Below are 26,108 nucleotides of genomic sequence, written 5' to 3'. Positions count from 1 at the left end.
AGAACAATTAACTACTTTTCCTACGAACCCTGCTGAACCTAACTTTAGCGCCATTAATCGGCGCTCAAATCGACTCTCTACTGCGAGATTTTCCCATATAAAAATCACCGTTTTTTCGCATTTATTCATCAACAAGCAGTTGACAAACAAACAAAAAAACTTTTTTGACAATGAAGTTTACCGCTGCCATCCTCGCCACCGCCTCTGCTGCTAACTCCGGCATCGCTGGAGACCTCGTCGCAGCAGACTCTCACTTCTGGAGCAATGCTGGTGCGATTTCCCAAAATGCTGACAGCATCCTTAAATCGGTAAGAGAGAGAACAATTTGTTCGTTCGGGTTAAAGTAAACTTTCTAGTGGGATGCAGGGCTGTCGAATTCGGAGCGTTTGCTTTTCTCCGCTATTTTTAAGCGGAGAATCCGCAGCCATTTTCACGGAAGATCCACCGTTTTCCGCGCGGAAAGTCCGCCGGTTTGCGGCGGAGAAAAGGGAGCGGAGAATCGCGGATGATCCGCCGAAATTTTTGCTCAAAAGACGAAATTAAAGGGTGTTCCGCTCTTCTGATTGGGTAGAGAAAAAGGGTAGCGGGTAATCGCGGAAGCTCCGCGCGACGGAGAAAATCGGACGATCGGAGGATCGGAGAAAAGCGCGGAAAAACGGAGAAAATCAGCGGATCTTCCGCAAGAAAATCGCGGAGAAACGTAAACGCTCCGAATTCGACAGCCCTGGTGGGATGGCAAATTCGACAAAGCGATGGACGACGCCTTCCACATGTGCACCACTGGCTCGCACGTCGATCTCGACATCATCTGGGAGTGTGGCAAGAAAGTCACCGCCGCTACTTTTGACAAGAACCCCAGCTTCAACCTCATGGGTCGATACGCTGCCAGCCAGTTCCATCAGCTCGATCAAGATGGCGATGGACAATTGAACTTTGACGAGTTCAAGCGCGGTTTCGCCGGATTCTTCTCCACCGTCGGCTCCACCCTTGTCGATATCTACGATGCTGACGGAAATGGTACAATGAATAACACTTTTTGTGATGATTAATTTTTCTTCAGGTCGACTTGAGGGTCAAGAAAACCACGATATGCACCTTGGCCTCAACAACATCTGGGACGAGTTCTCTTCCGACAAGAACCGAGAGCTCATCACCCCAATCCTCGACGTAAGAATTAAGCTCCTCCTCACGTATTCAGTCATTTTCTAGACCTGGGTTGGATCCGACTTGGACAAGAACGTCGATACGCTTTCCAAGGCCGAGATGACCGAGCAGGCCATCCTCCACTCTGTCCCCTACTGGTAAAGAACTATGCGACTCGAGATTTTCGTCGCCGGACATTATTAAATAATTATTGTCTTCCTAACCTCCTTAATTCCCCCTGCAAAAACTCATTCCTCAAATAAAAAAGTGAAAAAAAAAATTGAATCTGATTGCATAATAGTCTGTTACTGTATTTGCAGCTTTTGCAATGTAAACTTGATGGTCTAGTCGTTGCCGAGTTCACAAAAACGCAAATAAAAGATCAGACGATAGAATTATTTGCTCGGTGGAAACTTGGAAAGATGGAGCTATTTGCTCAGAACAAAAGTTGTAAGATCATGGTTAGAACTTGTATCTTGCTATCACGCACTCCAGAAATCTCAAAGGTCACAAATACGGTTAGATAAGTTCTCTTTTTTTGTCAAATTTCAATATTTTTATTCTCTCATTTCGAAAGCAGAAAAACAACCCCAATCGCTGAGGAGTAAAAGGCAACGGTTGCCAAGAAAGAAGCGACAAGATATAAATAAAGATTGAGGCTCAATTGAATCGCCTCGAATTTGGAGTTGTTTTGGAGGGCATTTTTCACTCTTCTGCTCGAGATCCAGCCGTAGATAGACAAGAATGGGTTAAATAGGGTCAGAAAAATAAGCTCAATTGTGTACGGATAAGGGTTCTGGTGGATTTTGGTCCGGAGCAGAGGGAAGCGTTCTGAGTACTGATTTTGCTCCTCGGAGTATGGTGCAGTTCTCGAGTTTGGAAGAATCTCTATTCTATGAGCCATTTTCAGGTTACTTTTTTCGAATGGAAGCACCAGATGGATTTTCTGTCATCTGATACGCGTTGTTATAATGGCGTTGTGAAGCTTATTAACAATGAATGACGCTTAACAAGATCAGAAGAAAAAGGATTTAGCAAAGTTGATGGTCTTAGTAATTCAGAAATTTCGATTCACTAGAAAAGAGTAGAAACTTGGCTGAAGTACTCATTGATCCCCTCTTGCTCTGACAGAATGACAAGAATGTACATCAAAAGTATCAGATAAACGGTGAAGCTGAGGCAAAACTCAACTGGATTAGCGCATGTGTTGTTTTCATTGAAATCTTCGCCGATCTCTTCAACATCGATTACTACGACAAGTTTCGAGTTTTCAAAAACATTGCTCATTATTTCCTCTCTTTTTGTCTGACTTCTTGCTTGAATTTTGCTAGAATTTATAGCTTTTGCTCGTTAGCGACTTGAATCTATAAGGCCTAATAAAGATGCAGGTGAGTTTCCGGCCTAGATTTTTAGGGTTGATACATGCATTTTATGCCATTGAAGATGTAATTACTAATTACCTATTTTCCGATCTCAAGAATTCTCTCAGGAAACAGAATTCTTGCCTTAACTGGGTAAATGAAAAAATAAATATATATTTTAGTTCTAAAAAATATAAAAGGTACAGTAGTTCGCAGGTGAATTGTTTCAGAATAAGCTGGAAGATAGAGTAGTTTTTGGCTCTATTTCGAATATTTTTTTTATCTCCAAATGCGGCAAGTGTTGTCTTTACTGGCGGTGATGATAGTTTTGCCGTCGTACGAAAAGGTGGTGCTGAAAATTTCTTGTGTGTGTCCTTCCAAAGTTTGAATAAGCCGCCCGGTCTTGGCGCACCAAATTCTACGGGGAAAATGAGAAGAAGAAACGAAATAGCGTACGATACCTGGCGTTATTATCAACAGATGCAGTCAGCAAACGATTACCACTGGGGCTAAAGACGATTCTTGAAATTTCGTCTTCAGGGTGATCGTCGAAATTGCCAGTTTCTCGCTTAGTACAGACATCAAAGCAGCGTATTTTTCCATTGACAGTGCATCCAGCAGCGAGTGTTCCTGCCAAATTAAAGGCTACATCGAGTACCTCATCTTCAAAGTCTTGAAAGACTGCTAGAATACTTCCGGAAACTAGGAAAAATGTAATAAATAGACAAAAAGAAGAAGCTCTTACTTGAATGCCATAAACGCATCGTCCCATCCATACTGCCGGAGAGAATCAAATCGCCTTTGAAGTTAAACTTGCCGGCAGACACTTCCGCCGTGTGTCCTATCAACTTGAGCTGTCGCTTGCCCAGACTCGCGTTGTTTGCCGACCAAACTCCTAGCGTCTGATCAAAGCTGCACGTTAGAATTTGTGTTCCTTGAAAGTTGAAGCATATTGAAATGATTTCGCCGCAGTGATCGTCCATTTTTGCGATTTCTTGGCCCGTCTCGATATCCCAAATTCTAGCGGTAGTGTCCATGGATCCAGAAGCAAGGAAATTACCTTAATTTCGATAAGAATTACACTCAAGAATCCTGGCCAGGGCTAAGCAACCTCAGTAAGGGTCCTTAAATGAAAGCTACAACTTGAAGGCTCTGCCTAAAATTCTACAGTAGATTGAAAAGGTTGTACCCGTACTCAAGTTTCTGCACAGGTAACCGAGTCCAGTTCCTGACTCAGGAAGCGAACTAACCTTTCGGCGAAAATTGAAGCGTGACCACCTCTCCTCCGTGCCCTGTAAGAGTCTGTAAGCATCGTCCGTCTTCTGTCGACCAAATTTTTATGCTTTTATCGAACGACCCCGTCGCTATCCTATCCCCAAATGGCAGATTAAATGCGACTGTATAAACAACGTTATCATGGCCCTCTAATGAATGAAGCTGATTGCCGGTTTCAGTGTCCCAAATTTTGCATGTCCGGTCGTAAGAGGCAGTGGCGAACTTGGACGCTAACTTGTTGAAGGCGACGTTGGTGATAGGTAAAAGATGAGCCTAGATAGCAAATCATTCATATTATCCGGAGAATAAAGGGCTTACTTTTATATTTCTGACAAGATGGAACTTATGATCTGTTTCTTCGCTAAGCTTCGACTGTATCTTCTCGATCATGTCTGTGATCATTTTCTTTTTATTCGGACTTAAAAGTCTCTCGTTTTCAATGATCTGTTCCGCGATTCTTGCCGCATCGTCATCTGTAGGGTTTCTCACGGGAATTTCAAAGTTATGCTATGTTTCTGAAATTCACACTGGACACTAAATTTGACCCGCTGATTCCAAAAATACCAAAATCGGAAATCCCCGGATTCCAGCATCGAACCACCTGATTTTGTCACCTTGAGCAAAAAGGTTCGGACTGCTCCCCGGGCGCTCTGTAAATAAGCGCGCGCCCAGGCCCTTCCGATTAGTTAACCCTCAGGAGGAGTTCAAATTTAATTGCCTCAACTTACTTTCCATGTAGCTCCGCTAATTTACATATTTACCCCATACAACCATATATTTTATGAATCCTCACGAGGAGATCTAGTGCTTTAATACGGCCGATTTTCTGATTTCCGGTTTATATCGGAAATTTTTCGAGATAATCGGATTTTTGTCAAATTTTGAATAAAGTTTAAACCATAGAAAAAGTGCTATTTTAGGCGATGAACAGCAAAGTTGAGTAACTAATATGAGTTTTAAGCACCTTCATCGCTTCAAGCTTTAATATTTTACCCGGACTGTAAAATTTTCGGGATTTCAGTCTATCATGTGGTGCTCGGCCAAACGTTCCGACCCCCTAAAATGTCCGAAAATTGCAGGACATCTGTTAGTTTAGGTGTGCGGGTTCATAGGTTGTCCTGATAGACTTTTTAAAATGTTTCCAAAAAAGGTCCGATTGTACCAGGATATGATGAGTAAAAACACCGAAACCGATAAAAATCCGATATAAGTCGAAAATCGGCCATATTAAAGCATTAGATCTTCTCATAAGAATTCTAAAAATATATGGTTGTATGGGGTAAATGATTAAATTGGAGGAGCTACATTAAAAGTAAGTTGAGGCAATTAAATTTGAACTCTACCTCAGTTTGAGTATCTGCTGAATGTTGCTGAATTCTGAATTTTTGAGAGATAAGTGATAAAGGTCTATTATCAATCATATCTCAAAATCAGAGGTGTATTTTGATGTACTCCGGGAGAAAAGTAAGAAAATTTGTGCAAAAAGTGATTTTTCGGCATAATTTGACATTTATATAGAATAAAAATTCGATATTTGGAATCTGCGACCTTTAATTAGTACTTTTGATACTTTAAATTTTCATTTTTGATAAAAAATAAGAGTTCGATTTTGGCGGTGGAAGGCCCGGAGCGCACCGCGCCGTTCCCGTGAAAAACCCTAGTCATCTGGGCTGAGTTCTAAAAACATCCAAAAGGCTAACTAAAGGCGAAAATCCTCAATATTACCATAAAGATCTATCTCTTTTTTCTTCTCTTCTCCTTGCCTAGTGTACTCAAGAGTGATCCCCGGAGGGTGGTAACGAAGAAAGATCTTTTTCAAACCCATTTCATCTGAAAAAGCTTGTTTCAACTAAAAGATAAACTTAAAAAAATTCTAGTTCAGTTTAATTGCAGTAAAGTGTCCTAAATGTACATAATCTTCGTTACAAAAGCTTCAAATGTCCGGTACACTGGTCTTTTAAGAGCTTTTTTTGACTACTTCTGGGATTTTTCAATTTTCTAGCTCCATTCCTATTAAAGATTGCGGTCCAGGGCCGATCGCAAGAACAGTTTTCGAGCCCGCAGCGATCTGTGTTCGTCCTGCATCCTTGATTACGCAAAAGTTTAAGTTGAGTGACATTGCTTTAGCTTTCAAAATGTCCATTTCATCTTCAGTCGGCACCTGAATCACTTGAGTCAATAGCTTACAAGAGGTCTGATGAATTACCTTGAGCGCTATTTTAGGTTGGCCGTAGCGCTCCCATCTTCGGAGCTGATTGGGCACGCGCATACTGGCAGTCCTGACAGCGCCGACAGCAGCATGGCCACATTGGGCACACATCTTGCCCTTTCCCATCTTCAAGTCCATTCGAACGCAGAGAACCATCTTGTATTCTTCGCCAGGGATGATCTCGTCGTTTGGATCGCCCATAAGTTCGGAGTCTGATGGATCGGAAACATCTGACCACTGAATAGAAAACGTTAAATAAACGGGAGGAAATCCACCTGAAAAAAATAGCCGCCCGGGAAAACGATTTACGATAGAATTAAGACGACTAGGGAGGGAAATCAAAGATGTGACAGTGCGAAGGAAACGACTCATTCTATTACAAAATGTTTTGCTTGGATTCTATGGCAAGTTGATTTATCTTCGCAAATGACGAAAAGGGCAAGAAACGAAGATATAAGGACTTTAACTGATACCTCTTCGTCGCTTTCAAATTCAGAATCTTCGGTTCCTTCAGTAACTGTACGCTTCTTCGACTTTTTCTTCCACCAAGCATTTTTCTTTCCAAAAGCGTGATAACCAAATAGAATCCCAGTTCCGAAGAAAATCACACTCTGTGCGAGATCAACCAGTATCTGATCTGTTTCTGTACTCTCTCCCATGCTAAATATCAGACAAAATGAATGGGTGAAAGAATAAAGAATTGTCTTTATTTCAGAATTCTACAGTTTTTGAATCACATTCAGAAGAAGGCTTTTAATCTAGGGGCAACTTTTCGAACCCAGTTTGGAATTTTTTGAATGCTAGTGTTTCTTTCATGAGCGTATGCCCATATTCTACTGCGTTCCGCGTCAAGGGCGCTTTGAAGGGAAGTGTTTTCGGTTGCGATAAGGCCTCCGGCTTCAAGATCTTTCAAGTAGCTTCTGTGCGAGAAGTTAGAGGAACCAATAGAAGCAGCGAAGCAAGAAGAGGATGAGTAGAACCACATTCCTTTGGCATGGAAAGTCCACTAAAATTTTGTTCGGAAATTGAACTAAAAAAGGTGTACCTGGTCTCGATTCCACTCATTATAATTCAACTCCTTGTCTCCTAGTTCCTCAAGCATGTGATCAGCAAAAAGCTGGTACGCCGGAGTAATGCCGCTCTTTGGAAACTTGGCCTTGTAAAATCCATTCGCTCGGCAATCAGCTGATAGAAGTTCTACAGAAGCCTTCGTATTTGAAATTGCGGCGCAAAGGGGCGACGGAGGATTGAAGTATCCAGAGCAGAAGTACATTTGATCGGTTTCTGACAATCTTGAAAGAGTAAATTAGCCATCATGTAGTAACTTTCGATCTTACTGTGAGAGAACACTTTCCAATAAATGCTCATCTGATCTGACATCGGCCCAGCCGGCTTGAACACTCGGATGAAAAATCGTATCGAGTTCAGGAGAAGCATTCTCGTTCATCTGACCGTCGTATTCGCCAAGAAGAGCGTTTACTTCTTCTCGAAAGGTTGAAAAATCCACTTTTCGGGCATCGTTCAGGCCTTCATCAGGCGATCCCATCAAATAAGAATGTTTTGCGATGATTTCCGCGAGTCTGGAGAAGTAATTTCCAAGCTTACGGCTTGAGAACTGAATGGCGAATGATAATCGTGCTGTGAGAAGCGAAGTGTCTACCTGTATGTATCGATCCTGTCTGTTTGTAAAATAGGCTGTTTCTAAGTTTGCACCGGATAGAATGAGCTGGTCATCAGCGAGGTAGATTTTGGTGTGTTGCGTTGCTAGTGTTTCTTGAAGCTGGCTGATTCTTTTGACGATTTTGCTTTGTTCAACAAGAGGCGAGTAGAAATACTGAAAACATAATTAACAAGAGTCAAAAAGACCTTGGTTCACTTCAACTAAGTCTAGCTATAGCGATACTTACTCCAAGAGTTAAATTATGATAGTATTTTTTGTACATCTGTAAGCAGCGAGCGTAAGTCGATTTTTTATCGCCTCGAAGACCACGTCCATGATCTACGATAATCGTGGCGTGGCCTCCTCTGTCAAGAAATCTCTCAATTTCCCGGTACAGCTTTTCTTCTTTCTCTCCATTTCCAATGTACAAAGAAGTTATCAACAGTCGATCTTTTGCATCAGCAATGTTCTGAATCAGCTGATCGTAGAACTCGTTTGGAGTCGACAAAACGCGCACTTCATTTCCGCTTATAGGAATTGCCGGACCATTGACTAACATCTTTAAAATCTATCTAATTATTGGGTTCTTTTTCATTCTTACATGTTGATTTTTGCCTAATTATTGATTGAACATACATGTAACAGTTGCACTAGAAGTGTTTAGCAAAAAACTAAGGTTATGAAAATTAAAGATTGCACAGGAAAAAAGATGAAGGCTTATACCATGATACTTAATTATCTTGGTTTGAAGAATCAGTGGAAAATTAGAAATAATCCGCGAAATAAGGGGTCAGACTTCAATATTAGCTTTCCTTCGAAAATTAACATAGCGACGCTCTCAGTAAGTAAAGGCTTTTGAAGCTATGATGCCTGCCCCTGAAACATGGTACTAGCTAATTGGAGATCTAAAAGATGCTACTGATTCCTGCAGGATGAAATAATAATTCGAAAGAGACAACAATTTTTTTCCGTTTCGGTTGTACTCTATTTCTTTATCTTTGTTTTTAAAATATATAAAATACGTTCTTTTAAGAAACATGTGTGGTTTTTAACAAATAGACTTATCAATCGAATGTACGCAAGAGAAGGGAAAAAAGATTAACGGAGACAGAGTAAGTAGAGTTAGATTCTAGAGCAATGTTGTTTTTTCAATAACAGCGACGTTGTGAGACGATGGTGGTGGTATTTGAACTTGGTGGCGAACTGAAGCGGTGTTTCTTTAACCGTACAGATCCTCGTCATCATCGTTAGCTCCGTAGATGTCGTTGCCGCCAGCGGCTGCGGCACCAGCGGTAGTGTTTCCGCCCTCGAATCTAAAATAAACCATTGGTGGGAAAGGTAAGGGAGAGTTTTTTACCGGAAGTTTCCGAAGCCTCGGGCTTGTTGTAAAGTCTGAGCGAAGACTTCGTATTTCCTGATGTCAGCATCAGAGACTGATCGTCGAGCGAATTTCATCGCCTCCTCGAAGTGATCTCGTCGGATGTCAGGAACGGGGTCGAAATCGTCATCCATGTCCTGTAAAATTCAATCAAAAGAGTTCATAAGTTAACCCGTTTTGTACCTCAAGACCCTTTTCGGCGCGTTCTCGAGCGTGCTGAATGTCCTTTTCGATACATTCTCTGATGGCGAGCTTGCATGTACGCTGGCAGATTTCGGTCAAATCGGCACCGGAGAAGCCCTTGGTAACGCGAGCCAAGTGCTCAAGGTCGACGTCTGGGGCGACTGGCGACTTTCGGAGGTTAGCCTTGAGGATGGAGAGTCGGGAAGCCTCATCTGGAAGTGGAATGTACATCAGCTGATCGAGTCGACCTTGAAGGAGATTATAAGTGAAATGGAGGGTGTAATGAAACTAAAATGGAAACTTGGAGCAAGCTCTCTGAATTCAAGAGAAGGGGCATTGAATTACCTGGTCGCATAACAGCCGGATCAATAATATCGGGTCTGTTGGTAGCACCAATGATGAAGACATTCTTCTTGGCGCCCATACCGTCCATTTCGGTCAAAACCTGGTTGATGATTCGATCAGCAGCGCCGCCGGCATCACCACCGCTGGAGCCGCCTCGAGCCTTGGCGATCGAGTCCAATTCGTCGAAGAAGAGGACGCAGGGAGCGGCCTGTCGAGCCTTGTCGAAGACTTCTCGGACGTTCGCCTCGGATTCACCAAACCACATGGTGAGCAGTTCGGGACCCTTGATGGAGATGAAGTTTGCCTGGCACTCGTTGGCAATAGCCTTGGCGAGGAGGGTCTTACCACAACCAGGAGGACCGTAGAAAAGAACACCCTTTGATGGATTCATTCCAAACTTCAAGAACTTCTCCGGATGTTCGACTGGGTACTGGACGAGTTCCTGGAGCTCCCGTTTGACCGATTCGAGACCACCGATATCGCTCCAGCTGACGTTGGGAACTTCGACGACGGTTTCTCGGAGCGCAGATGGATTCGACTGGCCAAGAGCGAATTTGAAGTCCTCGTTGGTAACAGCGAGCTGGTCCATGACCTCGGCGTCGATGACGTCTTCGTCAACGTCGATGAGCTCCATCTTGCCTCGGATCTGTTGAAGGGCAGCTTCGGAGCAAAGAGCAGCCAAATCGGCACCGACGTGACCGTGAGTTTCGGAAGCAACCTTGGAAAATAAGCGATCAAGGATGTAAAAGTTAATTTAGCTGTACCTGTTCAAGATCGACATCATCAGCGAGCTTCATTTTCTTGGTGTGAATCTGAAGGATCTCCATTCGACCAACAGTATCTGGAATGCCAATGTCGACTTCCCGATCGAATCGGCCGAATCGTCGAAGAGCGGGGTCGATCGAGTTGGGTCGGTTAGTCGCGCCCATGACGACGACATGAGCTCGCTGCTTGAGGCCGTCCATGAGCGTGAGGAGCTGGGAGACGATTCGCCGCTCGACCTCACCGTTGGTTTTGTCTCGCTTGGGAGCAATCGAGTCGATCTCGTCGATGAAGATGATCGACGGAGCGTTCTTTTCAGCTTCTTCGAATGCCTGAACGGAGTGTTAAAACGAATTATTCACTTGAGTTTTACCTTTCTCAAGTTGGATTCAGATTCGCCAGCCATTTTGGACATGATTTCGGGTCCATTGATGAGGAAGAAAAACGCGCCTGTTTCGTTCGCAACTGCTCGGGCGATCAGAGTTTTACCTATAAAAACGCTAGAACAAAGAATGAAACAACTCGACTTACCAGTTCCAGGAGGGCCGTAGAGAAGAATACCACGGGGTGCTTTGACACCAATAGCCTTGAAAAGACCAGGGTGGCGAAGAGGAAGCTCAACCATTTCTCGAATCTGAGCCATTTGCTTTCGGCAGCCTCCGATGTCGTCGTAACCGACCTAAAGGTGTGTATAGCTGTTGTGTCGAATAGATACTCGGATACATACCTCGTTGAGGGATTCTTCGACGTCCTCTCGTCTGATTGGGTCGCCTTCGCTGTGGATGACTGTATCAGGAGAGACGATACAGTAGGGTTCGGGATCGCAGTCGACGACCTAAAGTTAAGGTTAAAAAAATGCCTTAAATTTGAACTAAATCGAAAAGCCGTCTGCAGGTTTGAGTTATTTGAAGGAAAAAGCTGCTCGAGCCTCGAGCCGCGGCTTATTTTATTCTCGAAGCTGCAAGCGAGTTCTCGGTTCTGGATGATCAGATATACCTTGAATTCGACGGTTCTCATGGCGCCTTTGGCCTGAAAAATGTCGCCTTTTCGGACTGGTCTGTAAGCTTCAGTGAAGTACGGCTTGAGGAAAACCTGGAAAAGATCGCCTTCGATGCCTTCGACGGAATCATCGATTGGAAGGACATGGATTCTAGCAAAAATGATAAGAAGGCGATTTCTCTGTTTTAATTTACCTCTTTCCGTATTTGACATCTGGGCAGGGGTTCAACTGAACAATGTCGCCCAATCGAACTCGGAGATTGGCCCGGACGACTCGTGGGATTCGGATCTTCTCGTCGGAGACGGTGTCATCGGAGAGGACGATGCAGACAGTTTCTTTTCGCTTCTTTCCCTTGAGGATGACGGTGTCGCCTCGGAAGAGCTGCAGCTCGTCCATTTTCGCCTGGCTCAAGGAGACCACCTAAAACACAAAATAAATAAGAGAAAACGAGTAAGAGTACTTACGGATCCGTCATCGCCAACAGAGTCTTCGACTAAAAGTCGGTTGGGTTTGGCCTTCTTGTTCAAAATTGCTGTAGCCAAATCCTCGCCTTGCTGAGATTCGCCTGCCATTTTTCTCTCTTTTGACTGTTTTCAATTCAGTTTCTGGCGAAGTTGAAAATAAATGCACCAATCTAGAAAAAAGGCTTGTTTTAGAAAAAGTGCTAAATGAGCAGATTTATCTGAAAAATACTCTTTCCCGAGCGAGAAAACTGAAGCAAGAATTTGACTGTAACGCGCAAAGACAGAGACACAAAGTAATTTGACAAAAAAAAACATTTTTTTAAATAAATTGGCTGATTTATTTTTGAATCTCTGAGTTTTTTCTCTTCGAGTAATCGTCAAGTAATCAGTTTTTATGAGCAAGTTTGAAAAAAGCAAAAAAAAAAGACGAAAAAACTGAAATTGCGCGGTTCTCAGTCATTTTCGAGCTGAGTCACGGTACAGCGCAGCAAAAAAGCGCTCTAAGATGACGCGGCCCAGAAGATTCGCAACTCTTCGAGAAATTCTCGAAATTAGATTAATTCAAAAGGGTAAATGATCTAACGTATTGCTTTTTATTTGATCCTTATCCGACAATATTTTCGTAAAATAAAGAAATCATCAACGATAAAAAATATCCATCTTTTAATTTATTTTGACATTTCTTGATATGTTTCAGCAATTCTTATTGATGTTCAGATAATTACAGTTTAACAGGCTTTTTCGTCTTTCGGATGTTGTTTGGAGCTTTTCCCTTGTTTGGCTTCTTCGTCGACTTTTTCTGCTTCTTCTTGTGCGTTCGAGCGAAGAGATCTTCAAGTTGTTCGTCCGTCATCCCTTTTTCACTCGTTTTCTTGTTTTCCTTCTCAAGAGACTGTCGAAGACTTTCTGGCAGCTGTCGTTCTTTCTTGTACTCGATTCGGTTTTCGGGAATTTGAACTGGAATCAACAAAGATTTCGCCAGGAACAGGTACTCCGGACGCGGAGCAGCAAGTCGGTTGACGATTCTTTGAAGATGATTTGGAAACTTCGGGTCTTTTGGGCAGGAATAATGGCTCGTCTTCGGAGAATCTTCTTTTGCCCAGAATGAGGTTATTTTCTTCACTTTATTCCCACCCTTGCAATTGAGTACGGCGCCAGGAATTTTCGGCATGGAAGCGGCAGGGAAGTTGATGCAGCATCCACATGAATACTCCCAAAAGGTACCGGGTATTGAATCAAATTTCAGCGTTTTTATGAAAAAGTGCCAGTTTTTTGCTGGGTTGTCTGGCTCTGGAATCACCAAGAATTTGTAAAAATTTGCTTCTGGCATTTTCTTTGCTGCTTTCTTTTACGAATTATCTTCTTGTTATATCTGGTAGGGAAATTCATAGATGGTGCTAGAGAGGAGCACTGATTGAAGACGATAAGATGGATAGCATCATGCTGTGCGGAAGGCATTAGTTCTGAGCACCTGCTGGTCAGAATCTGTTTTCGACCACCTGTGCACAAAACCTGAGTCAGGATTTGAAAGAGAGCTCAAATAAATATTGCTTTGAAGTTTGGAAATTTTGCACTGCTCGTCAAAATCGTTGATCTTGAAGATGAGAACCGGCTTTATATAAATAATATTTTAAGTGCTTGAAAGGATTAAGACGCATTTTGTTGAAGTGGCTAAGAAAACTTTGAAATTCTTCTCAGCGAGCTGGCTCGCGTTCGGACGGAACGCGGAATTGTTTTCAAAGTTGAATGAGTTCTTATGTTTGTGCGAGTTGCTTCAAAACCTGTCGAGAGCGAGGCCACATAACAACCATTCATCAGGAGAAAGCTGAAGAGAATCGAAAGTTTTTTTTTATAACAGAAAGTTCGGGCGGTCCTGCTTTTTAAGTATTTAGGCGCGTTAGAGATTGATAAAAAGAAGCATGGGGAAAATTGGAAAGAAAGAGCTTTTATTGAAGGAACATACAGTAATTTTACATACAGTAAGATGTTGAATTCAGGTCTTGGCTTTTGTATCGACTGCACTTCTTTCTATCAGTTTTGCGTTTCCCGAATGGATAAGCTTTCCAACAGGAGAGACAACGGGGATTTTCCAAAACTGTTTCAGCGAATTTGAATCTAGTGCTGATGCCAGGTACTAGGCACTTGATTCTTTGATCTCAAAGATTTTCAGTGATGAAGAGAACGATACTGTTCCCGAGCCGGAGCCAGAGCCTGACTGCATTGTCAAGACGAGTGAAGAGTTTGAGAATGAGCTTTGGACAATTGTTCCGATTTCCGGCGGCGTTTTTCTTTCAATTATTGGTAAAAAATATCCAAACTAAGATTTCAGCTTATGATCAACTAGGGTTTGTTCTCATTGGCATTGACAACAAGGGTCGATTATCTAAAGCTGGAGCAGTTAGGAGCGGGTCTAAAACTTCAAAATAAACTTTGTCAAAGATGAGTTCTGAACCCCATTTAGTCAGGTGATTGGAGCACTAATTTATTTTACTGGCGTAGCGGTATGGCTCTCAAAGGATTACGACAAGCCAGATGCTCAAATTGGTTGGGCTCTCATTGTTGGAATTATTGGTAAAAAAGAGTCGAGAGATAATAATCTAATTGCTTTCAGGGATCTGTATGAGCTTGATTGTCGGGCTTGCTTCTCGGCTAACTCGCCTCTCCTGCAATAGAAACCAAAGTTATGAAACTACCGATGAAACAACAGCAAATCCTTTCCCAGAAGACCCCGTTCCCGATACTGACACCATTCCTGAAACTCATACTGCTATGTAGGCCCCTGAAGATTAAGATTTTGTAATAAATAGAATTTCGAATAGTGGATTCGATTTTTCTTCCGTTGTTTATTTCACATGATAAATTACAGTATTTCGGAATTCAAATAATCAATGCTCTCTTTTCTTAATTGAGCTTTCTGAAGATCTTGACGAAGGCTTTGTTGACTCGAGTGAGACGCGAATCAAAAGCGGGATAGACGTCACAGACCTTGTGATCAGCGAGGATATCCAAAAATGGGGAAATGTAATTTTCTGTAACGTAAGTTTCGGCCATTCGCTTCGATTTCTTGCTCTTAGCTGATGCGCATTCGATCGGTTGGTTCTTCTTGACGAGTTTCTAAAGGATGAATTGAGTTGAAAAATAGCTTTGATAAACTTACTCTGATGATTTTGTTCATTTTGTTGATATGTCGGGTGGCTTTGCCGAGCTTTTTGAATCCTGGGAAATCAGTTTTAGCCTGTGCGAGTTTGTCCTCAACCCAAGAGTTGATAAGGAGTTCAACTTCATTGATTGAGATTGGATCCGAGCCGGAGCCTTCTGGTGTCTCAGTTGTCGGAGTCGTGACAGTGGTTGTAGTTGTCACCAAAGCGGGGCAGCAATACTTCACCTTGGCCATCTGGCAGTCTCCATCAGCAGAAGCTTGGTAGCAGGAAACTCCGGCAAAGACTGGAACCATCGCTCGAGGAGAATTTCTCGCGATACCAGTCCAGCCATTTACACCATCATTCTGTCGGATGATTTCACAAGTATTTTCCATGACATCAGACGAGAGCTGACCCAACCAGCCAGCTGCGGCATCGAACCAAACAGATTCAAATGAGTGGTATTCTTCAACATCGCCAGATCCTTCCCCAGGGTAGGTAGCTTCACAGTTGACCTCAATAGTTGGATAGTTGAGGAAATCATGAGTGGTGAAGTCAATTGAACCGTCGTTGAGAACACTTCCCGTTCCAATAGTAGTAGTCGTTGTAGTTGTCGTTGTTGTTGTGGTTGTTGTGTAAAGAGGAGCGCAGCAAAACTTGAGCTTGAATGATTCGCAAGAGCCATCAGAGCTAGCGACAAGGCATTTAATGCCGAAATAATTCGGAGCAGAAATTCTAGTCTCGCCATCAACAAGATTTGCATCCTCTCTACCAGCCCCGCACATGGCATCCCTCACACTTTGCGTAGCGAGAGCAGACATCTGTCTTCCAGAATAAGGTCCAGCCCAACTTGTTTCAAAGGTTTCCCAGTCTTCTGGAATACCTGATCCTTCGTATGCGTTGTCACAAGTAGGATAGATAATAGGCGTTTGGAGGAAATCATGGGCTGCGAGGTCGATTGATCCATCATTTTCAACAGAGTTACTGTAATCGAGAGTTGTTGTTGTGGTGGTAGTCGTAGTGGTTGTTGTCGATGTTGTTGTTGTAGATGTGGTCGTAGTTGCAATTGGATCGCAACAGTACTTAGGCTTGAAATACGCACAAGAGCCATCAGGATTCGCTTCTAGACATTTAATCCCGAGCCAAGTTGGAGCGGACATTCTTGCTTCTCCATCAACAAACAATTCATTCTCTCTTGCAGCTTGACAGAAAGAATCTCGCATGCTTTGCGAGGCAGCTACAGACATCATTGTGATGGGAAAGGTTCCGCCCCAGCTTGTTTCGAATGCTTGCCAGTCTTCCGGGAGCCCGGACCCTACGTACGCGTTTTCGCAAGAGGGGTAGATGATAGGAGTTTCGATGTAATTATGAGCCAGAAGATCGATGTCACCATTGTTGATGATCGAGCTACTATAATCGAGAGTGGTCGTCGTTGTGGTGGTAGTGGTTGTTGTTGTTGTAGTGGTGGTAGTTGTGGTGGGATCGGTGGCAAGGCAACAGAATTTCAATTGAGCTTCTTCACATACTCCGTTATCCGCGTCAACTTTCATGCACTTTACTCCAAACAGAGAAGGAATCGAAACTCTTGTTGATTCAGACTTTTTGCTGCTAATTCTAAGGCTATCGCAAGCAGCATTCAGAAAATTTGTGTCCAAATGCTGCACCCAGTTTGTCATCCCAGCAAACCAGTTCGTTTCGAACGTCTCCCACGGTTCGTATGGAGCGACACCGTCTTCATGAATAGGACAATCAGGCTCGACAGTAGGGGTATTGAGCCAATCATGAGCGAACAAGTCGATTTCACCATTGTTGACAATGCTTCCTGTTCCAAGAGTTGTTGGCGCTTGAGTTGTTGGCGCCTGAGTTGTTGGCGCTTGAGTTGTAACTATTTTCGCAGCTTCTAAAGATGGACAGCAAAGTCTGAAAGCGTGCCTCTCGCAAACCCCATCAGAATAGTCTCCAATGCATCTCAATTCGACGCTTTTGAAGTTAAGCGGCATTCCGACGCTTCTAGAATTGACGACCAAGTCGAACTCATCGACAAGATCTGGATCGTCGATTGGACTAAATTGCGACTCAGCGAGGTCATCGTTTCGAAGAGCTCGTCGAAGCTGTCGGCTCCCGAGAGATGAAAACTTCTTGCGAACCATGCCACAGAGTCGCTCTTGGAAGCGCTGGATAAAGACGACCTTGGAAACAGTTCCTTCGACCGAGGAATCTGGAGCGCGGAACCAACGTGTTTGAAAAACGTCGCTTTTGGCGAATGGTGGGCGGTTAGTTGTGGTTTCACATTGGCCTGAATTATTGATTCGCTTTTTTTGGAGTTAAATAAAAAATAATAAAATTTGACATTAAAATTTTATTTTTTATATTGTTTACGGATAATTTATGTGAGATAAATAATGTGATATAATTATTGAAAGAAACGAGAATACCGTCAAAAACTAAAAATTACTGACAAACGAATTTTCCAAAATTTTTTTCTTTTTTCATACCTGGGTTGTAAACAGCATTATTGCTCCAATCTTGGTCAATTAGAAGCTGCGCTCTAGCCGTGGCGGCTATAATTGACGCCACTTTCATGATAAAGTTTTTTTCGTTTGAGTTACTCTTCAGATCGAGTATTTCGATCGTGAATGGTATACCATTCCAGCGGATCCAAATGCTTTTATAGCAACTCTGGGCGCGGGTGACATTTTGACGAATTTTCACGCTTAGGGATAATGTTGGAGCCACGCAAGACAAAAATGGTACGGGTCGAATTGCTTCCGCTGCCAATCAGCGTCAAGAGCCAATTGACCATGGAATGGAGACGTACGTTCCGGGTAAAATAGAGCTTTGACTTTTAACGTTTTTTTGCTGCGTGGTTCCATTTTCTTAATCGAGCTTTTTTCGTGATAAAACCCTTTCGAAAAGAGTTAAAACAATTCAATCCTCTTTACGTTGATTAACGTTTTTTATCATCGTAGTCTCAAGAATGTCTTGAGTCAAGAAAACTCAAACCTTCTAGTCCTCCTGATAACAGAATAGATAAAATACCACAAAGTACCCGTTATCAGAAGAGTCAAGTTGAGAGACTTCTATTTCAAGACTGATAGAGTCAAGTGCAAGTTCTCCATTTTCAAACAAAATTTGTTAATTTTTCAAAAATTGTAGTTTAAAGAAAAATACAGTAGAACGATTTTCGTTTGTTATGGTGTCTGGCAGTTCTGATGTACTTCGGACCACTATGTTTCTCTGTATTTATTTCTATGTTTTTGTTTCGTTCGCCTTTAATTCTTAACCGCTCACTGAATTTTGAAAACATAGCCGTCTGGCAACGTGTCTAGTATCAGACAATTTAGCGATCAAAATCCTGCAGCGAGCAACGGGACCAAAGGTTGATAACACCAAAAAACGCTTCCCCTTGCAGTCCGATAACGGTTGAGAAAACCCGATATCAGCCATACTCAACAAGGACAGGGTATAATCTCGAAGTTTGGTGGTGAAGACCACAACCATTTCAATTTCAAATTCTTGAAACGATCAAGATACCCGAGAACTCAACCAAAAATTTGAAACTCTCAGAGAACTTTTCAACAGAACGCCAATTTTCATTATCGTTATTTTGTGAACTCGCTGGAACCTTATTTTAAGACTGAATTGGAGACTTTCATGATAATTTTTTTATGAAGAAATGGACAATTTCTCGACCCCAGACTCATTTCGAAATGGAAGTGTTTAGGCATCAACTTTGTTCAGATAATCACAACATAAGTTAACACGAGGTGCATGACGACGAAGATAACGAGAGATTGCGAAACCGTCAACATCATGTTTTCAAGATCGTGCTTAAACGTTTTGTGTTAGATCGATTTTAAGAACTTTATTATTATAGTATTTGACGATTGTCGAGTTAATCCTCCAGTGCAAGACCTCCACGTCTTTATGGCTCAAAGAAATCGAAGTTTTTTGAGAAGAGTACAAAAACAACATATTTCTTCCAATTTATCTTTTCATATACCTTCAAAGTTTTATTTTTATAAAATGATTGTTTCTATGAATAAAGACATCTTCATATTGAGCATAAATGAACCAGCATAAGAATAATTCAAGATAAACAAATCTTGAACGCATTTAATCTAGGGAAAGAAAATTTTTGGTCCGCGACTCATGATAACATCGTTTCGACTCGCACGGTTCTAGCGCCGCCAGTGCTTCACGATGCGTATATAACCCCGATCGTAATTACCATAAGCAGCGCCTGAAAAGAATTTTCAGGATGAAGCTGTCAACGGCCATTTTGGCCACGGTAAGTCGAAGAGAGAAAAGAAGCGAATTATTTTTTTTGAGAGATAAAGTGATTTTTGTGAACTGACAACCCTTGCGTCCGTACAAGGATTAAAATGATACTAATTAAATAATTTTTAACTCCTAAAAAAAGAAAAAAAAATATACCTCGTTTTAAAAATATATCTAGGTCTCGGCCAGAAAAAAATGGAATCCTTACAAGGGTTCCGCCAGCCGTCCTCCTGCAAGAGCGGCGGATCGACCAGCTGACGCTCACGGTAGCACCGGCGAGTACGGTGATCTCATCGTTGCCCCATGGCAGGTCGATGCTCTTGTCAAGCGCGGTTACGATGCTGACAAGCTTAATATCGACCAGAACGCTAGCCAGACTGCTCCAAAAGGCAGAGGATTGGTCACCTGGGCTCAAAAATGGAGCGTAACTGACTCCGATGGAAGATACGTCGTTCCATACGCAATCCAGAACACTGTTCCGTCGTCCAGCTGGCAGAAGATCCACGATGAACTTGCTGATTTTACCCTTGCCATGGGTTGTGTCAAGTTCGTTTACGATCCAAGCTTCTCTTACGATGTCGGCGTTCACATTGCTGGTGAAAGCTCTAACGGCTCTGGTTGCTGGTCATACGTCGGTGTCTGCAGCGGATGCACTAATGGCGTGAGCGGAATTCATTCCGGATGGCAAGCACTTCGACTCCCTAACTGGTGCCTGAACGTCGGTGGAATTCATCATGAGTTTCTTCACGCTATCGGCTATCTTCACGAGCAGGATCGACCAGATTGGGCAGATTACCTCACCGGTGGCGATGTTGGAGATATCAGCGAGAGTGATTGGATCGACACTGGTCATCCCTTTGAACCAGCTTCCAACGTCATGTACAGCGGATTTTCCCTTGTCAACGGCCGAAGCTACTCTCCACATCCCCTCCTTACCACAACCGATGCCGAGCAGGGATACGCTCTCTACTGCGACGGCAAGCACGATACTCATCCAATGGAGCCACGATCCAAGTGTCTCGAGCCAGACGTAGTCGATGTGATCCGACCCATCTTCCAGCACAAATTCTGCGACGGCTTCAGTGACTGCTACGACGGAGAAGACGAGGATGGCCGTCTAGCTAATTGCTCAGGAGGCGGAGAACTTTACCCATGCGCTAACCACAATTGCGCTAACAACGAACGATGTGTCAACACTGCTGATAAATCTGGATTCACATGTGTGTGCAGAGACCCAGTCAACAGCCCTTGCGACGGATCAACAACAACAGCTGAGCCACCAACTGAGCCGCCAACTGAGCCACCAACTGAACCACCAAGTTGTAATGTAAGGAATCCACATTTTTTATTGGACTTATTGATTGTTACGTGGAAAAATCTTCGAATTTCCAAATTCATCAAACCGCTCTATAAGAAACTTCGGACACGAAGACTCTAGATTTAGGAGTCTAGAAAAATAATTTTTTTATAAATAAGACAGTAAGTCTAAGAAGGATGAAAATTGATTTAAAAAAATCAAATAGGTTTCTTTTTTTACTGAATTTTTCGATAGATTTTCCATGAAGATTAAAAATTCTTGATCTGCCTTAACGATAATTTTATAATTCTAACTAGAAATATCAACAAGAGTCCCTATAAACAGGCTTGGGTGAAATCACTAGATGAGACGTTTGATTTTAAAATTTATCTTTAAGGCCTCACAAACAAAAGGAGCACGTGAACGTCAAGCAGGAGACGTAGCGAATCTACCCGACACGAGCGATGATAATGGCGAAGGCGCTCACGGTGACCAGGGCGAGTACGGCGATCTCGTTGTTGCGCCTTGGCAAGTGGATGCTCTGGTCAAGCTCGGTTACGACGCTGACAAGTTGAATATTGACCAAAACGTTGGCCAGACAGCACCAACTGGTAGGGGTTTGGTCACCTGGGCAACGAAATGGTCTGAGATTGACTCTGATGGTCGATTCGTCGTTCCATACGCCATCCAAGACACTGTTCCTGCTGAGAGCTGGCAGCAGATTCACGATGAGCTTGCAGACTTCACCCTCGCCATGGGTTGTCTCAAGTTTGTCTATGATCCAACCTTTTCTTACAGCGTCGGTGTCCACATCGCTGGTGAGACCTCTAATGGCTCTGGTTGCTGGTCATACGTCGGTGTCTGCAGCGGCTGTACTAATGGCGTGAGCGGAATTCAGCCCGGCTGGCAAGCACTTCGACTCCCCAACTGGTGCCTCAGTGTCGGTGGAATCCACCACGAGTTCCTTCACGCTATCGGCTATCTCCACGAGCAGGATCGGCCAGATTGGGCCAATTACATCACCGGTGGCGATGTAGGAGATATCAGCGAGAGTGATTGGATCGACACTGGCCATCCCTTCGAACCATCCTCAAACGTTATGTACAGTGGATTCACCCTTGTCAATGGCCGAAGCTACTCACCACATCCCCTCCTCACCACCACCGATGCCGAGCAGGGATACGCTCTCTACTGCGAAAACAAGCAAGACACTCATCCAATGGAGAAGCGATCGAAATGCCTCGAGCCTGACGTTGTCGATGTTATCCGGCCGATCTTCCAGCACAAATTCTGCGACGGTTTTGCAGATTGTCTCGACGGTGAAGACGAAGATAACCGACTTGCTAACTGTTTTGAGGATGCCCCAAAAACCGACCTCGGTTGCTGTTCATCTATTTACGTAAACTGGAACGGTCAAGGATCTTGCGTCGCATGTGGCACATACAATGGCAAGGATGTTTACGAATGTCCAGGTGATCATCAATGGCTCGGGAGAATCCGATGGGAGACGGACTTAGGATGGATCGTCTGCGATGATGATGGTTGGGGTGGATGTGATGCTCCTTGGGCCTGGACTGGTCCTGACCCAGACAACGTCTGCTTCGGTGACAACGGAGAGCTTTCCAGTGGCTACACTTTCCCGTTCGGATCCGTTCCAGATATCAGCTTTACTTGTGAAGGTGGCAATCAACCCGGAACCGGCGAACCTCTTCCATGCGCTGACCACAACTGCGCTGATAACGAACGATGCGTCAACACTGCTGATGGAACTGGATACACCTGTGAGTGCAGAGACCCAGTCAACAGCCCTTGCGACGGAACAACAACAACAACCACGACTACAACGACAACTACTACTACTGAGCCCCCAACTGAGCCTCCAACTGAGCCACCAACTGAGCCTCCAACTGAGCCACCAACTGAGCCACCAACTGAGCCACCAACTGAGCCTCCAACTGAGCCACCAACTGAGCCACCAACTGAGCCACCAACTGAGCCACCTACTTGTAATGTAAGAGAGCCGCAGTATTTTTCCTCAAAAAATCATGCTCCGTAATCAAATAGCCTATTTGAAATAGGGTTGCTTTTTCTGAGGAAATTGATAGAATTCAGATTAACGAAAAGATTTGTCCTTACTACTAGTAAGTTACTAGTAAAATAATTTAAATTACAAAAAGTCCCTCATTTTAAACAGTCGTCGAACATTAACTAAAAAATATTGATAAATGGGTCATTAATAAAAGATAGTATTCGATATCTCCTGAATTGATGAGCTGACGTTTTTCGACCACAAATATAAATTTAATGGCAGTGAACCTCTTAATCTAAAATGTTTTTTCTAGAGTAATTTAAAATCAATTTAATGCCAAGCGATTGATAATTTAAAATTTTTAGGCCTCGCAAACCAAAGGAGCACGTGAACGTAAAGCAGGTGATATTGCTAACCGACCGGACACAAGCGATGAAAATGGAGAAGGAGCTCACGGTGACCAGGGTGAGTACGGCGATCTCGTTGTTGCCCCTTGGCAAGTTGATGCTCTTGTCAAGCTCGGCTACGATGCTGACAGACTTAATGTTGACCAAAACGCCGGCCATACTGCCCCAACTGGCAGAGGCTTGGTCACCTGGGCAACGAAATGGTCTGAGACTGACTCTGATGGTCGATTCGTCGTTCCATACGCCATCCAAGACACTGTTCCTGCTGAGAGCTGGCAGCAGATTCACGATGAGCTTGCAGACTTCACCCTTGCCATGGGTTGTCTTAAGTTCGTTTATGATCCAACCTTCTCATACGACGTCGGTGTCCACATTGCTGGTGAAACCTCAAACGGCTCTGGTTGCTGGTCATACGTCGGTGTCTGCAGCGGCTGTACTAATGGCGTGAGCGGAATTCAGCCAGGCTGGCAAGCACTTCGACTCCCTAACTGGTGCCTCAGCGTCGGCGGAATCCACCACGAGTTCCTTCACGCTATCGGCTATCTCCACGAGCAGGATCGGCCAGATTGGGCCAATTACATCACCGGTGGCGATGTAGGAGATATCAGCGAGAGTGATTGGATCGACACTGGTCATCCCTTCGAACCATCTTCAAACGTCATGTACAGCGGATTCACCCTTGTCAACGGCCGAAGCTACTCTCCTCATCCCCTCCTCACAACCACCGATGCCGAGCAGGGATACGCCCTCTACTGCGAAAACAAGCAAGACACTCATCCAATGGAACCACGATCCAAGTGCCTTGAGCCTGATGTTGTCGATGTTATTCGACCCATCTTCCAGCACAAATTCTGTGACGGTTTTGCGGACTGCCTCGACGGAGAAGACGAAGATAACCGACTTGCTAACTGTTTCGAGGATGCCCCTAAAACCGATCTTGGCTGCTGTTCATCTCTTTACGTAAACTGGAACGGCATCGGGTCTTGCGTCGCATGTGGCACATACAATGGCAAGGACCTTTATGAATGTCCAAGTGATCATCAATGGCTCGGAAGAATCCGATGGGAAACAGACTTGGGATGGATTGTCTGCGATGATGATGGCTGGGGTGGATGTGATGCTCCTTGGGCATGGACTGGTCCTGACCCAGACAACGTTTGCTTCGGTGACAACGGAGAGCTCTCCAGTGGCTACACTTTCCCGTTCGGAAGCGTACCGGATATAAGCTTTACTTGTGAAGCCGGAAGCCAGCCAGGAACTGGCGAACCTCTTCCATGTGCTGACCACAACTGCGCTGATAATGAACGGTGCGTCAACACTGCTGACGGAAGTGGATACACCTGTGAGTGCAGAGACCCAGTCAACAGCCCCTGTGATGGAACAACAACAACAACGTCGACCACATCAACAACTACCACAACAACAACTACAACAACTACTACTACGACAACATCGACTACTACGACTACAACAACGACGACGACTACTACGACTTCAACAACAACGACGACAACTACGACGACAACTACAACGACGACTACAACAACAACACCTTGTCCACCAACTACTGGTTGTTCCCCAGAGTGCACTGATGGTAAGATCTCTTTTTTTTGAATTTTTTTTAAAATTCATTAGGATTCACCTGCGAAGACGGAGAGTGTGTCGATGAGAATGAGTGTGCAACTGGCAATCATCACTGCCATTCATACGAGTCCTGCATCAATCTTCCAAATGGAAATGGATTCAAGTGCGGACCTACTGATCTTACATGTGATTCATCCACCAAATTCGCTGAATGGAAGGGAGTAAGTCAATTTATTTTTTGGTTTTCGATTTATCTAATCTCATTTTTTCTAGCGAAACAACATCAAATATATCTACAAGGGTGAAGATTCCGTCATGCTCCAGGTCAAATTCCGAGCCAAGAACAAGTGGGTCAACCCACGAGAGGAACTTTACAAGGGTTTCATCTTCTGGACCAAGGACGTTTGCGGCATGGACTTTGTGAAGAAGCTCCGAAGCGGCGAAGTCCGAGTCGATCTTGTCGATACCACTGATGTCTACCGACTGGGCGATGCCTATTTCCGAGATGCTGCTAAATATACTCATGCTGGTTTTGAGTTTGAGCTCACTCAGATCGTCGACAAGGATACTCCATGGGCCTTCAAGGGCGGTAAACCTACTAAGAACATGGGCTCAGATGATGTTCAGGTCATTCTTACCGGTAAGTCTTACTTTTTTCTTCGAGATTTCTCAACAAAACGATTCTAGGACTCAAGGATGTTCAATGGATCCCAGCCAAGGGCCGAGACTGGTGCCTCTTGACCGGCGCCAATGCTATCGTTCCTCTTGAGAATCAAGATTACCCAGACCACCACATCATGTGCCTTGCTGAAAATAAGACCTTCTGGAAGGCTCCAGCAGACCCGGTGAACTATGAAGGTTAAATTCTACCTATTCTAAAAATCTACTCATGTCTTTTTGGTTAATAAAATGACACTTATTTAATTCTTCTGGAATACATTTGTTCTCTTCAACGTGTTCAACTTGTATAAATATTGTGATATGAAACTTCACTAAGGGGAAACTCGACAGAAATCGGGATAATTCTCGGGGAAGCAGGGAATAAAAAAAATCGATTATAATTTTGACGTCGACACCCTGCTTGAATTGGCCACTCATATTCTGTTTAAAATTCTTGCATTCATATTTATGAAATATTTTTATGCATTTTATTTTATGGAGATCTTTATAATAAGTCTAATTTCCGCCTAAACTGAAATCGAAATCCACCCGGTTTAATATACAGCTTTATTTTGAGAGTGCGAATTTCAGCTGTCTTCCAATTAATCCGTATAAAAGCTGTTTGTGGATTAGCAGCCTAATGTTCTAGCGCCGCAAGTGCATTATGATTTCTATAAAACCTCGATTGGAATAGAGATTGTCAGCCTCAAAATGAAGCTGTCTGTCGCGATTTTGTCCGTTGTGAGTATAAAAATATTGAAAAAATTTTCATCAGAGAGATATTATATTTAGAATACAATTGTATTTGATCATCTCGGGTTTCCTTATCGGTAGGGGGTGCACAGTGGGAAAATGTCAAAAAACTAAGTATCTTTTTTTGTTACTTTATAGTCTTGAATGACTTTGTTATAACCCAACAATCATTCCTTT

The 26,108-nt window shown here is 43.5% G+C and overlaps 7 protein-coding genes and 1 long non-coding RNA gene across 10 annotated transcripts; 3 read left to right on the top strand and 5 right to left on the bottom strand.

Annotated features, from left to right (window-relative positions):
* Positions 1–135: 135 nt before the first annotated feature.
* LOC145696669 (uncharacterized) lies at positions 136–1,423 on the top strand. Its single transcript, XM_081773740.1, has 4 exons — positions 136–308; positions 729–1,017; positions 1,061–1,167; positions 1,210–1,423. Exons 1-4 carry the CDS (start codon positions 171–173, stop codon positions 1,303–1,305), a joined length of 630 nt encoding a protein of 209 aa, XP_081629866.1. The 5' UTR covers positions 136–170; the 3' UTR covers positions 1,306–1,423.
* A 1,241-nt stretch (positions 1,424–2,664) lies between these two features.
* On the bottom strand, positions 2,665–5,634 carry LOC145699326 (uncharacterized). 2 transcript variants are annotated; one of them, XM_081776590.1, is made up of 7 exons: positions 5,505–5,634; positions 5,448–5,456; positions 4,098–4,255; positions 3,755–4,052; positions 3,250–3,564; positions 2,966–3,206; positions 2,665–2,922 (listed from the first exon to the last, which is right to left on the bottom strand). In XM_081776590.1, exons 1-7 carry the CDS (start codon positions 5,602–5,604, stop codon positions 2,784–2,786), a joined length of 1,260 nt encoding a protein of 419 aa, XP_081632716.1. In that variant the 5' UTR covers positions 5,605–5,634; the 3' UTR covers positions 2,665–2,783. The 2 variants fall into 2 exon arrangements, with proteins under 2 accessions (XP_081632716.1, XP_081632715.1); XM_081776589.1 differs by having other exon boundaries at positions 4,098–4,253; positions 5,443–5,456; positions 5,505–5,631.
* A 2-nt stretch (positions 5,635–5,636) lies between these two features.
* LOC145699327 (peptidyl-tRNA hydrolase 2, mitochondrial-like) lies at positions 5,637–6,679 on the bottom strand. Of its 2 annotated transcripts, none has more exons than XM_081776592.1 (4): positions 6,462–6,679; positions 5,986–6,225; positions 5,792–5,940; positions 5,637–5,735 (listed from the first exon to the last, which is right to left on the bottom strand). In XM_081776592.1, the coding sequence occupies exons 1-4, from the start codon at positions 6,645–6,647 to the stop codon at positions 5,702–5,704; spliced, it is 609 nt and encodes a 202-aa protein (XP_081632718.1). In that variant the 5' UTR covers positions 6,648–6,679; the 3' UTR covers positions 5,637–5,701. The 2 variants fall into 2 exon arrangements, with proteins under 2 accessions (XP_081632718.1, XP_081632719.1); XM_081776593.1 differs by lacking the exon at positions 6,462–6,679 and adding an exon at positions 6,264–6,386 and having other exon boundaries at positions 5,986–6,218.
* Positions 6,674–8,207, bottom strand: LOC145699325 (CDP-diacylglycerol--glycerol-3-phosphate 3-phosphatidyltransferase, mitochondrial-like). The gene is made up of 5 exons (XM_081776588.1): positions 7,896–8,207; positions 7,649–7,822; positions 7,326–7,603; positions 7,034–7,280; positions 6,674–6,994 (listed from the first exon to the last, which is right to left on the bottom strand). The coding sequence occupies exons 1-5, from the start codon at positions 8,205–8,207 to the stop codon at positions 6,728–6,730; spliced, it is 1,278 nt and encodes a 425-aa protein (XP_081632714.1). The 3' UTR covers positions 6,674–6,727.
* A 61-nt stretch (positions 8,208–8,268) lies between these two features.
* On the bottom strand, positions 8,269–11,950 carry LOC145699322 (transitional endoplasmic reticulum ATPase-like). Its single transcript, XM_081776587.1, has 11 exons — positions 11,781–11,950; positions 11,510–11,736; positions 11,313–11,466; positions 11,044–11,151; positions 10,848–10,995; positions 10,690–10,805; positions 10,319–10,648; positions 9,555–10,272; positions 9,210–9,457; positions 9,006–9,163; positions 8,269–8,961 (listed from the first exon to the last, which is right to left on the bottom strand). The coding sequence occupies exons 1-11, from the start codon at positions 11,886–11,888 to the stop codon at positions 8,868–8,870; spliced, it is 2,409 nt and encodes an 802-aa protein (XP_081632713.1). The 5' UTR covers positions 11,889–11,950; the 3' UTR covers positions 8,269–8,867.
* Positions 11,951–13,590: 1,640 nt separating this feature from the next.
* Positions 13,591–14,182, top strand: LOC145699324 (uncharacterized). The gene is made up of 3 exons (XR_014134000.1): positions 13,591–13,911; positions 13,951–14,081; positions 14,125–14,182. It is a non-coding gene; the product is annotated as an uncharacterized LOC145699324 (long non-coding RNA).
* Positions 14,183–14,614: 432 nt separating this feature from the next.
* On the bottom strand, positions 14,615–17,546 carry LOC145699321 (uncharacterized). Its single transcript, XM_081776586.1, has 3 exons — positions 17,416–17,546; positions 14,938–17,216; positions 14,615–14,894 (listed from the first exon to the last, which is right to left on the bottom strand). Exons 1-3 carry the CDS (start codon positions 17,501–17,503, stop codon positions 14,682–14,684), a joined length of 2,580 nt encoding a protein of 859 aa, XP_081632712.1. The 5' UTR covers positions 17,504–17,546; the 3' UTR covers positions 14,615–14,681.
* A 1,628-nt stretch (positions 17,547–19,174) lies between these two features.
* Positions 19,175–25,475, top strand: LOC145696092 (uncharacterized). Its single transcript, XM_081773078.1, has 7 exons — positions 19,175–19,211; positions 19,380–20,528; positions 20,896–22,509; positions 22,893–24,528; positions 24,570–24,739; positions 24,792–25,158; positions 25,206–25,475. The coding sequence occupies exons 1-7, from the start codon at positions 19,182–19,184 to the stop codon at positions 25,379–25,381; spliced, it is 5,142 nt and encodes a 1,713-aa protein (XP_081629204.1). The 5' UTR covers positions 19,175–19,181; the 3' UTR covers positions 25,382–25,475.
* The last annotated feature ends 633 nt before the right edge of the window (positions 25,476–26,108 follow it).

Source organism: Oikopleura dioica, chromosome 2 (assembly GCF_907165135.1).
Source record: "Oikopleura dioica chromosome 2, OKI2018_I68_1.0, whole genome shotgun sequence".
Classification (NCBI taxonomy): domain Eukaryota; kingdom Metazoa; phylum Chordata; class Appendicularia; order Copelata; family Oikopleuridae; genus Oikopleura; species Oikopleura dioica.
Note: the sequence above shows the minus strand (reverse complement) of the source record. Positions and strands in the feature narration are given on the sequence as shown.